Source organism: Rissa tridactyla, chromosome 6 (genome assembly GCF_028500815.1).
Source record: "Rissa tridactyla isolate bRisTri1 chromosome 6, bRisTri1.patW.cur.20221130, whole genome shotgun sequence".
NCBI lineage: Eukaryota > Metazoa > Chordata > Aves > Charadriiformes > Laridae > Rissa > Rissa tridactyla.
In genome coordinates, this window is record NC_071471.1 from 53,892,538 (window position 1) to 53,905,629 (window position 13,092).

Consider the following 13,092-nt stretch of genomic DNA (forward strand, 5'->3'; position numbering starts at 1 on the left):
TTCCTTGTTGTGCTTTGCTTGTGTACAGGGCTTTTGCTTTACTTATTAAACTGTCTTTATCTCAACCCACAAGTTTTCTCACTTTTACTCCACTGATTCCCTCCCTCATCCCACCAGGGGCAGGGAATGAATCTGCAGCTGCATGGTGCTCAGTTGCTGACTGGGGTTAAATCACAGCACTCCCTCACGAAGAAGTTCAGAGAAAACAAATCTTTTGGCTGTCCACTCCCAGCTCTCCAATCTTGAAAATCTTCCTCAAAATATGTCAGATAATAAACTCTGGTTTTATGAACTGCTTGTTTCCTCTATGCTGATTACAAAGGTAACTAACTAGACAGACTGCACCCTACAATTTCTATTCAGAAAAGCTTCCCTGTGACCATCAGTCAAACCCTAAAACCCATGAAAATGCCATTTTTCCTCCAGGTGGCCAAGACACAGATTTACAATAGGAATGACCACACATGAGAGAAAAAGGAAGGAACCCTTGACACAAACTAGTACTGATATCATAAACGCACATTCTCCCAGGGAGGTTCCACATCCTCCTGGAGCCTTTGACTCACTCCTTAAACAGGGAACCCGTAGACAGTCCACCCTCACACAAGTACTTATTCAGGCAGACCCCTGGGGAACAGACCCTGGGCAACCTTCAGGAGAATCCCCACTTGTGTCTTCCTGTGAAATTCCACGCCACTCTCTTCCTAACACAAACACCCCTGCATGTGCTCTTTCACACAGCCCCAAGATGTGGTGCCTCCTCCTGCTGCTCTGCGCCCAAGGAATTGCCTTCTCAGTGGGATTCACAACACCCCCCACTCTGAATTCAGACAACAAGAAGAATCGCAACCCCGAATGCTTTATGAATGTTGTAAGTTGGGTCATTTTCTACCTCTTTCTTTCTAAATTGACTCTCCAATTACCACTACCACTGCCCCACCACTAACAGTCCCTGTCATGAGACTAAAAGTAGACCCTCTTCAAAGGGGTCATTCCAGCATTGTGATAGGGAGCACCTGCCTAGAAGAAACCTTAATGCTGCTATCCAAAAATTCTGAGCTGCCAGAGAGAAGACTTCCTTTGCAGTAGAGGCAAAGGCTGGTTTCTAGTCTCAAGGGAGGCAAAGTCCTCCCCTTCTGTAACAACCTGTTTGCTCAGTACAGTGGCAAGGTAGGATGAACCCCTTCTTCAAACAGCAGATTCTCACAACACAAAGTAATCCAAGACCCCTTGCTCTGAATCACCAGATTTCCTCGCAATAGTGGCAAGAGTGTGATAGGTGATGCTGAGAGCGAGTCTGTAATAGGAGATCCACCCTACCCGGCTTGCCTAGAATCGTGGAATCATAGAATAGAATCATAGAATCATTTTGGTTGGAAGAGACCTTTAAGATCATCAAGTCCAATCATTGACCTAGCACTGCCAAGTTACCACTAAACCATGTCCCCACACCACATCCACACGTCTTTTAAATACCTCCAGGGATGGTGACTCAACCACTTCCCTGGGCAGCATGTTCCAAGGCTTGATAACCCTTTTTCAGTGCAGAAATTTTTCCTAATATCCAATCTAAACCTCCCCCAGTGCAACTTGAGGCCATTTCCTCTTGTCCTATCACTTGTTACTTGGGAGAAGAGACCAACCCCCACCTCGCTACAACCTCCTTTCAGGTAGTTGCAGAAAGTGATAAGGTCTCCCCTCAGCCTCCTTTTCTCCAGGCTGAACAATCTCAGCTCGCTCAGCCACTCCTCATAAGACTTGTTCTCCAGACCCCTCACCAGATTTGTTGTCCTTCTCTGGACACGCTCCAGCACCTCCATGTCTTCCTTGTAGTGAAGGGCCCAAAACTGAACACAGTATTTGGGGTAGTGCCTCGCCAGTGCTGAGTACAGAGGGACAATCACTTCCCTAGTCCTGCTGGTCACACTATTCCTGATACAGGCCAGGATGCTGTTGGCCTTTTTGCCCCATCTGGGCACACTGCTGGCTTATATTCAGCCACCTGTCAACAAACACTCCAGGTGCATTTCTGCTGGGCAGCTTTCCAGCTACTCTTCCCCACGCCTGTAGCACTGCATGGGGTCATTGTGACCCATGTGCAGGACCCCGCACTTGGCCTTGTTGAACCTCATACCATTGGCCTCAGCCCATCGATCCAACCTGTCCAAATCCCTCTGCAGAGCCATCCTACCCTCAAACAGATCAATACTCCCACCCAACTTGATGTTGTCTGCAAACTTACTGAGGGTGCTCTTGATCCTTTTGTCCAAATCATTGATAAAGATATTAAAGAGAACCAGTGTTCCTCCACGCTGCTCAGCCAGGTTAACCTCCAAAACAGGATGGCTTTATCCAAGCTGTTTAATAGCATCATCCCCAAAGTCTAAAAGAACAAAGATGCATCCAGGAAAAGTGGTGGAGAGTACTGGGATACTCAGAGAAAAGCTACTCCCAGGACAGTCCTACCACATGACAGCACATACAATCAAGTTACAGGGCCCAGAAACTGTCTTATTTACTGCACAGGCGAGCTCTGTCATCCTGATACTCTTATAAGCCTGTGTAGTGCTTGGATGTCACTGCTACAGCAATTACTACCTAGCCAAAACATAAGCAATATGCAGTATGTCAGGAGACCTCCAAGTCTAACTAGATGCAAACGCAGATCTTGGTATTTCAATTTGAGAGGTACAATGTTAAAGAGCATACACAAACTACATCACACAAACACAGCTCAATTACTCTCGCTGCCGTTTGCATCCTCCAGCCTCCATGGCTATGTTATAGCATATATCTGATCATTCCCGAAAGAGAAAGGCATGGGTTGTACTGTCCTACAAGAATTTCTTTCGGGTCCGTTCCTACCAGAACAACACAGAGCAGTAGAGAAAAAGCCAGTTCTATGTTATCATATTAATCTCCCTGGCATGTTCTTGGCTAGCTTCACATTCCTCTATAGAAGTAGCCTCTAGACACCTTCTTCACAAACCTCTACATCGTAAATGCATGTTAACAAGCTCTCCTTTGGCTTCCCACAGACTGAAATTATCAGATATCATGGGTACCCCAGTGAGGAATATGAAGTTACCACGCAGGATGGATACATTCTTGCTGTTTTCAGAATTCCTGCAGGGAGGAACAGCCAAAATACAGGTGTGAGTTACAGGACATATGGAAAGTCTGAGAGTTGGCTCTCACACGCGTCCCCCATCTTTCCCCTTTGCACATGCAATGGCATGTTCCACACCTTTCCATCTCCGCAAGAGCATCTAGTCAGGAATGTGGCCTGAATTCTGTATATAGGTTAAAAAACTCCTGCAAAACCAATCTCCGCACCCCAGTTTTAACTACATATTACTTACTACTACAGCATAAGAAAACCCTCTTCTTTTCCAGGGAAAAAGCCTGCAGTCTTGCTACACCATGGTACTTTAGGAGATTCTACTCACTGGATCTCTAACCTGCCCAACAACAGTCTAGGCTTCATCCTAGCAGATGCTGGCTATGATGTCTGGATGGGAAACAGCCGAGGAGACACGTGGTCTTTAAAACACAAGACCCTTAATCCCAGCCAGAAAGAGTTCTGGCAGTTCAGGTACTCGGTGGAGGAAGAATTACTGAAGAAAGCAACATTCAGGGGACTAGCAAGACTGGGCAGTTAATATTGGGATGCAGAATCTTTCCCTTTCTGGTTATATGAAAATATCCCCTTCTGGATTATATGAAAACCCTAATTATTTTCATATAATCTGACTTCAAGTGGGACACGCAACATCTAAGGAGACTAGACCAACTCTTTTCTCCAGATGCAGCCACTTCTGGGGGGTCATGAGAAGGGCTTGGCTACGCAATCTGACAGGTCCTTCTGGAATCAGCACATACAGAAGCAAAGCTGGAAGTACACAGGCCACCTTTGTCCGTACACAGGTCACCTTTGTCCATACACAGTGAGGTCACATTTGTCCACACACAGTGAGGTCACCTTTGTCCACACACAGTGCTGCTTTCTTTGGGGAGAAGACTTCCAAAACTGGGAGGCATCAATAATCTTGAAGTCTCCCACCAGATACCATGTCCCAAGTGCAGACAGGAGAGGAGACTGCCCAGCTCAGTCTAGAAATCTGATGTATCACAACTGATGTTAACTGAGAGATAAATATTTTTTGTAATCTATGTTGGTGAAAGCAATGATTACAATCACGTCTGGAAGAGCCTCTGCTAATAGACAAAACCTTTGCAGAGAGCCCAAGGCATGGGGCAGCCTGGCAGCACAGCTGCATCCCTCTACCCCCTTCCCCAACTCAAGCAAGAATGCAAAGCGTGCAACCTCACCTTTCAATGGGTCCTGCTTGGCGCAATGAGCAAAACTGACAGTCAGTAACTCACACTGTGACAGCCAAACTGCCTGCTAGCTTTTTGTGTTTCTCCCCTGTAGCTTCGATGAAATGGGTAAATACGATATTCCAGCAGAGCTGTACTTCATCATGAATAAAACCGGGCAGAAGGATGTATACTATATTGGTCACTCGGAAGCTTCAGCTGCAGGTAACATTAGGGCTGCCTGAGTTCAAAACAGTTAGTGTTAGTGTCTATGATTTATATATAAGATCCATGAGTAGATATTGGGGTTTATGCCATGGTGTGCCATTGCCCTTTTACAAAAATAAACTCAGAAACAAAGGAGAAAATGGGTGGAAGTGGCATGTGGCCACATTCTTAGACAATTATTTTCCTTTATTCTCCTACCTGCATTCTAAGGGTCCTTTTGCAGAATGAATCATTCAGGCCAAGACACCACCTTCTTTGTCTTTAGATACCTATGTTCTAGGCAACCAGTTAAAGTTGTCACAAATATATCAGTGGAGAAATGTAGATGTGTTCAGAAAACAGGATGGGATGCACCTCTTTTTTGGTTTTCCTTCCTTCCTTCCTTCCTTCCTTCCTTCCTTCCTTCCTTCCTTCCTTCCTTCCTTCCTTCCTTCCTTCCTTCCCCATTCTCTTCCTTTATGTGTGCATTCACCCTCACCTGAGTTTGCACTTAGTTACATGTAAAAATCTGCTCATAATCCTCAGACAATTTTTGTATCACTGTGTGACAGTGTAAACCTATACGGTCTTTTAGAGATTGCAAGCTGAAAAACTAATTATTTTATTAGAGTTTGGAGAACTTTAATGGGAATTTGAAATAAAAATATCTGATTAATGCATCTTCTCCCCAAAAAATGGCCTTAACACCACATTGTCAATTCTGAGAAAATCAATGTCTGGACATGCTCTAATGAACCTGTATCCTTAGAATGAACTCTGCCTCCCAAATGAAAGTTTCAAGAATCACACATTTCCCTTGGGTCTGCAGCATAGAAATGGCAACAGCCAATGGGTTGCTAATCTAGTCTCACTTCTTTGCTGGCTACTGCTTTTTTGTTTATTTGGTCTGTGGAGATCTCTTCAATAATTTGACTGGTGTCTTTTGTGTTTGCAGGCTTCATAGCATTTTCCACTTATCCTGAGTTGGCTCAAAGGGTTAAAGTGTTCTTTGCTGTGGGACCAGTAACCACAATCACACATGCTACCAGTCCTCTGGTAACATTTGCACGTCTTCCTGAATCACTGATCAGGGTATGTCATTCCTCTTTCTAAAAGGCATAATCGTCTGCCTTGTCTCTATTGGACTCACTCAAGCTGAACCGATTTTAAGGGGGTGATGAGTTAGGAATTAATTCAGTGTATCAGGCTGATGACAGTGCTGGTAGACTTCAGATTTTCCACAGAGCTAAGCTGCAAGACTTGGCATGGTATCTCTTTTGCAACTTCTTTAAGATAACAGGCATACTTTCACCATTATTTGTTGAAATCAAGTATTTTTGAAGGAAACTCACAAACACCAGAATAAAAGGAGTCTAACGTAGTCTACTAAATCTAGGCTTAGGCACTAGTAGAAAACTACAAATAAGAGATTTCGCATCTTAATTTTATTATACATGCAGCTCATTTATGCTTGTGAAATATTCACTTGTAAAATGATAAAGGAAACTTAAAGGGAAATACCTATTTCACACCAGAATTTACCAGTTTAGTAAAATTTGCTGGGAATGGTGGAAATCCTGCATGCTAAACTTAATGTTAAACTGCAGGAGCACATCCGCTTTCTGGCCAAGCTGTACCCATTATGTGACTATAGAGCATCCGGCTCTGCATCCTCCTCATTTGTCTGCTCCCTCTTTTACGCAGTAGCAATACTCACAGTACAGTTTGTGTACCTGCCTGGAAGAAATATTAGGGCAAAAAGGGACTTCCTGTACTCTGCAGTCACGAGTGCAGCCAACTCCCTTTCTCACTGAGGTGAACGCACTACAGTCAGATGGACAGTGACTTGTGCCTAATAATAAGAAGCAGGAAGAACATCTGGTGTGCTCTTGGGAAGAACACACTTTAAAGGATACTGGGATGTCAAGCAGTTTCGTTTCAGCAATCTTACTTAAGAGGGAAGACTATCAGAGAAACGGGAGTGACAGTTTTCTGCATGAAATAATCCTGCAACAAGGAAAAAACCAGAAGTTTTGCACTTTTCCTCTCCTCAGTTACTACTTGGCTGCAAAGGAACTCTTCATCAGAATGGACTGCTGAAAGGGCCTTTAACATGGTTCTGCAGATCTCTGGGAAAAGTTTGTGCCAGTATCTTCTGCTTCATATCTGGGGACAGAATGCAAAGTCTGAACACGGTAAGCACATCTAAGAACACTCTAATACAAGTAAAGCTCAAGTAATTTTGAAGGAAAATAATTTTTCTGCCTTATGTCTACAAGCAGTTACAGAGACATAGAGAAATGTGTTGAGGGTTTCAGTAATGCCAACCAGGACCTCAGCTAATATGAGATCTGCCACCTGACACATTCAAATCACGCAAGGAAGAAAGGCTGAATTCAGAATGGTCCCATCATGCAATGATGTCCCTCAGTGTCTCCTCTTCTGGGTATAAGCAAAAAAGTGGAAAAGATACCAAAGCTTTTTGAAATGGACAAATAGAAGGAGAAACACCTTTTTTCTTTTGCACGATTCATATTTTCCTTCCTAAATAGGAAGACATCCAGATCCTCTGAACATAAGAGTTTGTTTCTTTTTGGTCACTACACATCAAAACGTTTCTAGTCAAAGCTCAAAGCTGTTTCTTTACACTTCTCTCAACAGCAAGACCTCATTCCTTTACTCTGGCTGCTACTTTTTTTTTTTCTTGCAGACCTTCCACATGTCAGTTCTCCAGTGGCCTTTGATCTCACATACTCAGACAACTTAACAAGTGTTCCTATAAAAAGCTCACACACATGTAGCCTCGTTATGCAATCCTCCTCTCCTGACTAAGCACAGCACTATTTAAAAGCATCATACAAACTGTAGAAACTGAGAAAAACAAAGCCCATATACACTCTCCAAACGATGTTTTCCATATGACTAAGTACTAACATGGGAAAGACTCTCCCAAAGGCATAAAATTCTACATACTCTTTTCCTACTGTAAATTCACATATTTGTGAGTCTCTCCTCAACTTTCTTTTTGATATTTGAAGAACATCCTATTAAAATGGGGTTTTAACACAGCAGCAGTATGTTGCTCAGGTCCTTCACAGCTTTATTCTCACACAGCGCTGGATCATTGCCTTTGTAACACTTCTGCTTTCTCTACAGAGTCGAATGGATACATACGTAGGACATACCCCCGCTGGAGTATCCGTACAGAACATTATTCACTGGCATCAGGTATAACCACACACTGACATATAAGCAGACTCTTACTACTGCTTTTCATGCAACCGACAGTCTCCAGGGAAGTCCAGAGGTGGTAGATCTGGGAAACTGCCCATCACATCTTCTCGCGTGCTGCCGTGAGCGCCCGCCACAGAGGGATCTCTGTTCCCCGTGGCTCACCAGACCATTACCTGAATTGCCCCTTTGGTATCAGGCACTGAGACTTCCCCAGGGCGCATCAGGCCCCTCTGCACGTTGGGCTCTAATGGCTTTCCAGCCTTCATCTTTATTTATGAAGACACTCGCCTTGAGAGCTGCAGAAGCGAACTTGAGCGGCCAGGGGATGATCCAGACAAAGAATTGATCCAGGCTAAAGCTTTTCTCCCAGAGGGTTAATTGCAGCCTGCATCACCTCCCAGACCCAGTTAACCGCACAACGCTTCTGCTGGGGGACTGTCTCTTCTGCTGGGGGACTGCCTCTTCTGCTGGCATCTTACGCTGCTCTCAGACCTAAGTTGTTCTGCCTAGGTTCCAAATCAAACCAGGACAAGAGAGCGTTGTCTCAGAAATACACCACTGTATGTGCACAGAATTGTGGCCGCTTCTGGCAACACTTAAATAGACTTATGGTTCTGCACACACCCCTGACGAAAATTCACAGGATACAGACCACCAGCACACAAAGGCAGAAAATAGAGAAATAGAGAGAAGCTACCAGATTTCTAGCATATCCTCAGTTACTTAAAGGTGAAAAAAAAATGCACATCCATTTTCAGTAAGACAGATTAATTTTTTTTTTTTTTTTTTCCTTTTGACAAAGCACATTCACGAAGACAACAGTTTAGTGTTAAGCTAATCACACCCTGCCCCCAGTAGCCAAACTCTTGTAAGAAGTACAGAGCCTCTGGAAATGTCACCAGTGCTGTGAGCAGACCAAAGTGACACACAAAAGTCGAGGTGTGTCAGGAGGTACCATATGTTACACTAGACTAGTAATAGCCCTTACATACCTCCGTGTCACAAACAGGGATTCCAACTTTAGTTAACTAAAATAGTCAAGCAAAATTTTAATAACTTACCAAGGGTGGTGGCTAAGAATCAGGAGAGAATGTTAGCAAGAGGAAAGGAGATAAAGCCACTCACCCTACAATCCATCCTCAGTACCCCTGGAAGCCTGTCCACTGCCTGAGCCTTGGGTTCAGTCACAGGCAGGAAAATGCCTCCTGCACTCTGTTCTGTCTCCTAACACTTTCATTTTATCTGTCCTTGTTACAATATTAATAGCTAACGCGTTCAGGCCAATTTCAAGCTTATGACTACGGCGCTAAGGAAAACATGAAGAAATACAACCAGGTAAGGCAATACGGTTTCCCTGAGATCTTGTCCTTGGGTCCTGGAAAAAATAAGAACAGAAAAATTCAAAGAGAGAGCTGCTTTCAGAGAGGCTACTGCTGTGGTGAACTAATGTATCCTGTACAGAAAAAAGGAAACAGAAAAAACTTGGTCACTAAGAGTTTGGTTACTGCCCAGTCAACACTCAGAAATGCTGCGCTCCTGCTGCAGCACTGGTAACTTGCCTGACAGTTTTTTGAGATTTGATCAGACCGGTTGACTTGTAGAGAGCTTTTCTGAGTCAGGGCAGGTTATTTCATATGTGGCACACTATTTTACAGGTGGAGGAAGATTCCAAAGATTTCTCAGACACCTTCCATCCACACATATGGTCTTTAAATACTGAAGTTTACATTTTTGAATGGGCAACATTCTATTCCCAATACTCTGGATGGTTAGGAAGTTGCCCTAAAAAAGCAGTCAATGAGAATAACAACAGAACAACCCTTAGATAACAGGGGTCAATTTAAAAGCATTTTGTGCATGGTCTCTTACCACCCCACAGACAATAGGGAAGGCAAGTATGCTCACGGGCTATTACTCCATCAGTAACAACACTGTGACCTACAGAGAGTGTCAAGTGAAGTCTGGGACAATACAACTAAAAGTCTTTCACTCCATGCCCCATAAAAGCATGAAGAGGACCCTACATAGGCCAAAAACAGGACACACATGAGCAACAACTCCGCAGTCTTTGCCTGATAAACACAGACACTGCGCTTTCCATATCCCCACCTCCAAAGGGCACGAGTAGGTGTCAAACTGCAGGACAACTCATAGCCAGGCACTAAGGAAAGACACGGGAATAGGACGGATCATTCCTTTTCATGGTAGACAGGGAATGGGGATAGGGCAATAAACACTAAGAGGGTGGCCTTCATCCTTACTGTTTTACTGTAGAACATGCAGAAGGGAGAGAGAGATGCTTGCACAGAATCCTTTCTCTAAAGAACTTCTCATACAACAGCATTCACTCAGGTCTCCTCCCTTCCTTACAGTCTGCTCCTCCTGCGTACAAGATAGAGAAGATAAACATACCAATTGCTGTTTGGAGCGGTGGACTTGACAAATTTGCAGATCCAAAAGACATGGCAAAGCTACTTCCTCGGATTTCTAATCTCATTTACCATGAGGACATTCCTGCTTGGGGACATCTTGATTTCATCTGGGGCCTTGATGCAACTGAGAGAATGTATCGAAAAATCATTGAACTAATAGCAAAACACCTTTGAAGCTTCACACGGGGAATTCATTCATCCAGTAAAACCCCCAAAGATTTCTATTTAGCAGTTGAATATGGATATAGGCCTTGATGTAGGGGTTTACAAACCACCATCAATTGGTTTGCAAATTTCTTATTTTGCTTTCCATGGTGTCACATTATTTTGTCGACTGCACTCTCACTGAAGAAGTTGAGGTATGTGGGGATGACCACTGAAAATACAAATACATTGGAAGGAACACTTCAGGGATCACTTGGTTTGGAAAATTTTAGCTTTTATAGGACTGGTTTTGCTACAACTAAGATTTCATTTTCTCTTCCCTGGCAGAACAATATCACATATTCCAGCTGAGGCAGAGCTGTTATTCCACAAAAACCCAAAAATGGGAGATACTAATTTCTCTGTTGAAGCATTACTGATCTTTGTTTAAATTAAATCGTCTATCCTCTTGATAGAGTGTTTCACCTGTTTTCTTCTCACATTAACAACAGCAGCAAACCAAACCCAAAAGACTCACTTGTAAGACTACCATGGCATGTAAGCAGACAGTAGTTGGCTTTAATGGTCCAAATGCCAAGGAATCCAACATCAGGAAACCTATGTCAGAGAGAATTCACTTGATTGTTGGACAGATGCAGATAGTCACACTGACTAATGCTTTGTTAACCCTCTTACTACAAAGAGTACAATTGCCTTTACGTCCATAACCTGGAAACTAAGGATTGAGGGTGTGCAGACATAGCAGCAGCCTGCACAAAAAGGGCAACAGCATTAATCTCAAGAAATATTCCTGGCATTGTCAGTAAAGAAGTTGTTTCCAGTTCTTCTAGCTTCTCAGTTCACAGTGTTAGTGTGTCCCACTTGCTCACCTACAAGATTATTCCAGGAGGTGAAAAATCACATCAAAGGGTTCATCATTCCAGTCCAAGACACGGTAGCTTAGGCACTGTGGGTGTTTCTAGGTGGGGGCTTAAGCCCAGATTCCTCAATCGAGACTTGTGGCAAACGAAACCCGTTTGATGGTAATCTGGGAGATAGATATCAATATATAAGCAAAACATGTTTGCCTCATGCAATATAGAAAACACATGCTAAGGAGATGACACACCTTCTCTAGCAGCCTGTGGTATCACTGGGAACTGAGCTCACAGCTTCTGGAGACGTTCACAGTCCAAGACACAGAGATTGCACTTACACCACACTATTTATAACCCCCAGTGTCCTGACCACCCCAGAGAACTCAAAACAGACCTAGCCCACCTCCACAACATAGCAGGGCAGTCCTGGCACGGGCACATCAAACATTACACCCAATACAAACACAAGCTCTAGGTCTGAAGGGAGGGGGAGCAGGACCAAGAATTCCAGCTTAGGTAAAGAGGAATTGAGCACCTCATTGAAGTGTCTGGCAGCAAAGTCCTTCACCTCTGCTCTCATGCACACTTCTGCAGCACCACCCAACATTCAGTCGAGATGCACATAATAAACCTGACAGCATGACGCTGCACAAAACACACGATGGAAGGGAGGGAAAACAAAGAATCACAACACCAAACTCCTTCCCCTCACCAGTGGTGCCTTTTCCCTGCCACAGAGTCAGGGTTAACCATGAACTAACGCAGATTCTCCATGAACCAGAGCACATGGCTCTGCCCAGCTGAAGAAAGCAATGGGCAGACACTGGGGACTGCCCTTTCTGGGAGATGAATGAAAGCGGATCTACTAGTTCCTCAAAACCCGGTTGTGTGAACGCAGGTCTGAGATTAAGCTCACTCAGTTCGGAAGCAGCCACCAACGGGGACTCCAGGACATCAAATTCAAACTTCTCTAGAGGGCGTTCCTGTGCTGTACAAGAAGAACCAGCCACAGCCACACCCTGAAAGAGGTTACAGGGAAGCACTCATGTCAGTGACCAACACTGTTTGGAAAAGAACACAACGTGCAGTGTCTTCCACACTAAACACCTAAACCTAGTGTTCAACCTAACATTACCTTTAACCTAACTGACTTTTCAAAGGATTGCCAAATTCTCTGATGGAAGACAAAAAATTTCCAAATGCTCATCAGGTAGCTTCTCAACTTCCTAGAGTTTCCTGCAAGCAAACGTTATCTTCTTATTGCCATCCATCAGGAATGCAGTCCCAGAATGGCCAGTGTCTGGACAACAGCAACACTCACCCCTCACCCCTTACACTCCCCCTCAGAAGTTAGCTACCCAGACAACACCCTTGCAGCACTGTAAGGGTTCCTTGCACCTCTGCTTCGGGATGGGATTAGCTCAACAGCTCCACTAAAGACAGAGAAACTCCTCCATGGCATAGACTAGAGCCTGTATTTTATAGCACTTTCAGCCAAACTCAGTGAACCACTGGTGTCGCATGAAAAATACAAGATAGCAAGGTAATTGAACAAACAGGATTTTTGTTTTTTGCTCAAATCAGTCCCTCCTGTTACTAAAGCCAGGACCAAGGCCTGTTGCCCCACACCACAGCCACCAGCACCAAGTGTGGTACTTCAAGGCTGGGATGCCAAGCCACGTACACAATGAAAGGAAGGAAGGGAAATGCCCTTACTATGCCTGCGGGTGCAGGATGGGCTAAATACAAGTATCTTAGGCTGCATCTAGACTTCTGTGTCCAGATTTGGGTCCCAGGAAAGACATTGATATGACCAATATCTTCTGAGCAATTCAGCAGAAGGCCACCAAGAAGATCATCCAAACTTATCATGGAGC

The 13,092-nt window shown here is 44.1% G+C and overlaps 1 protein-coding gene across 1 annotated transcript; it reads left to right on the forward strand.

Annotated features, from left to right (window-relative positions):
• Positions 1–736: 736 nt before the first annotated feature.
• Positions 737–10,367, forward strand: LOC128910964 (lipase member M-like). Its single transcript, XM_054205080.1, has 9 exons — positions 737–871; positions 3,039–3,153; positions 3,397–3,595; positions 4,436–4,545; positions 5,483–5,619; positions 6,582–6,722; positions 7,684–7,755; positions 9,028–9,096; positions 10,134–10,367. The coding sequence occupies exons 1-9, from the start codon at positions 749–751 to the stop codon at positions 10,365–10,367; spliced, it is 1,200 nt and encodes a 399-aa protein (XP_054061055.1). The 5' UTR covers positions 737–748.
• Positions 10,368–13,092: the final 2,725 nt, after the last annotated feature.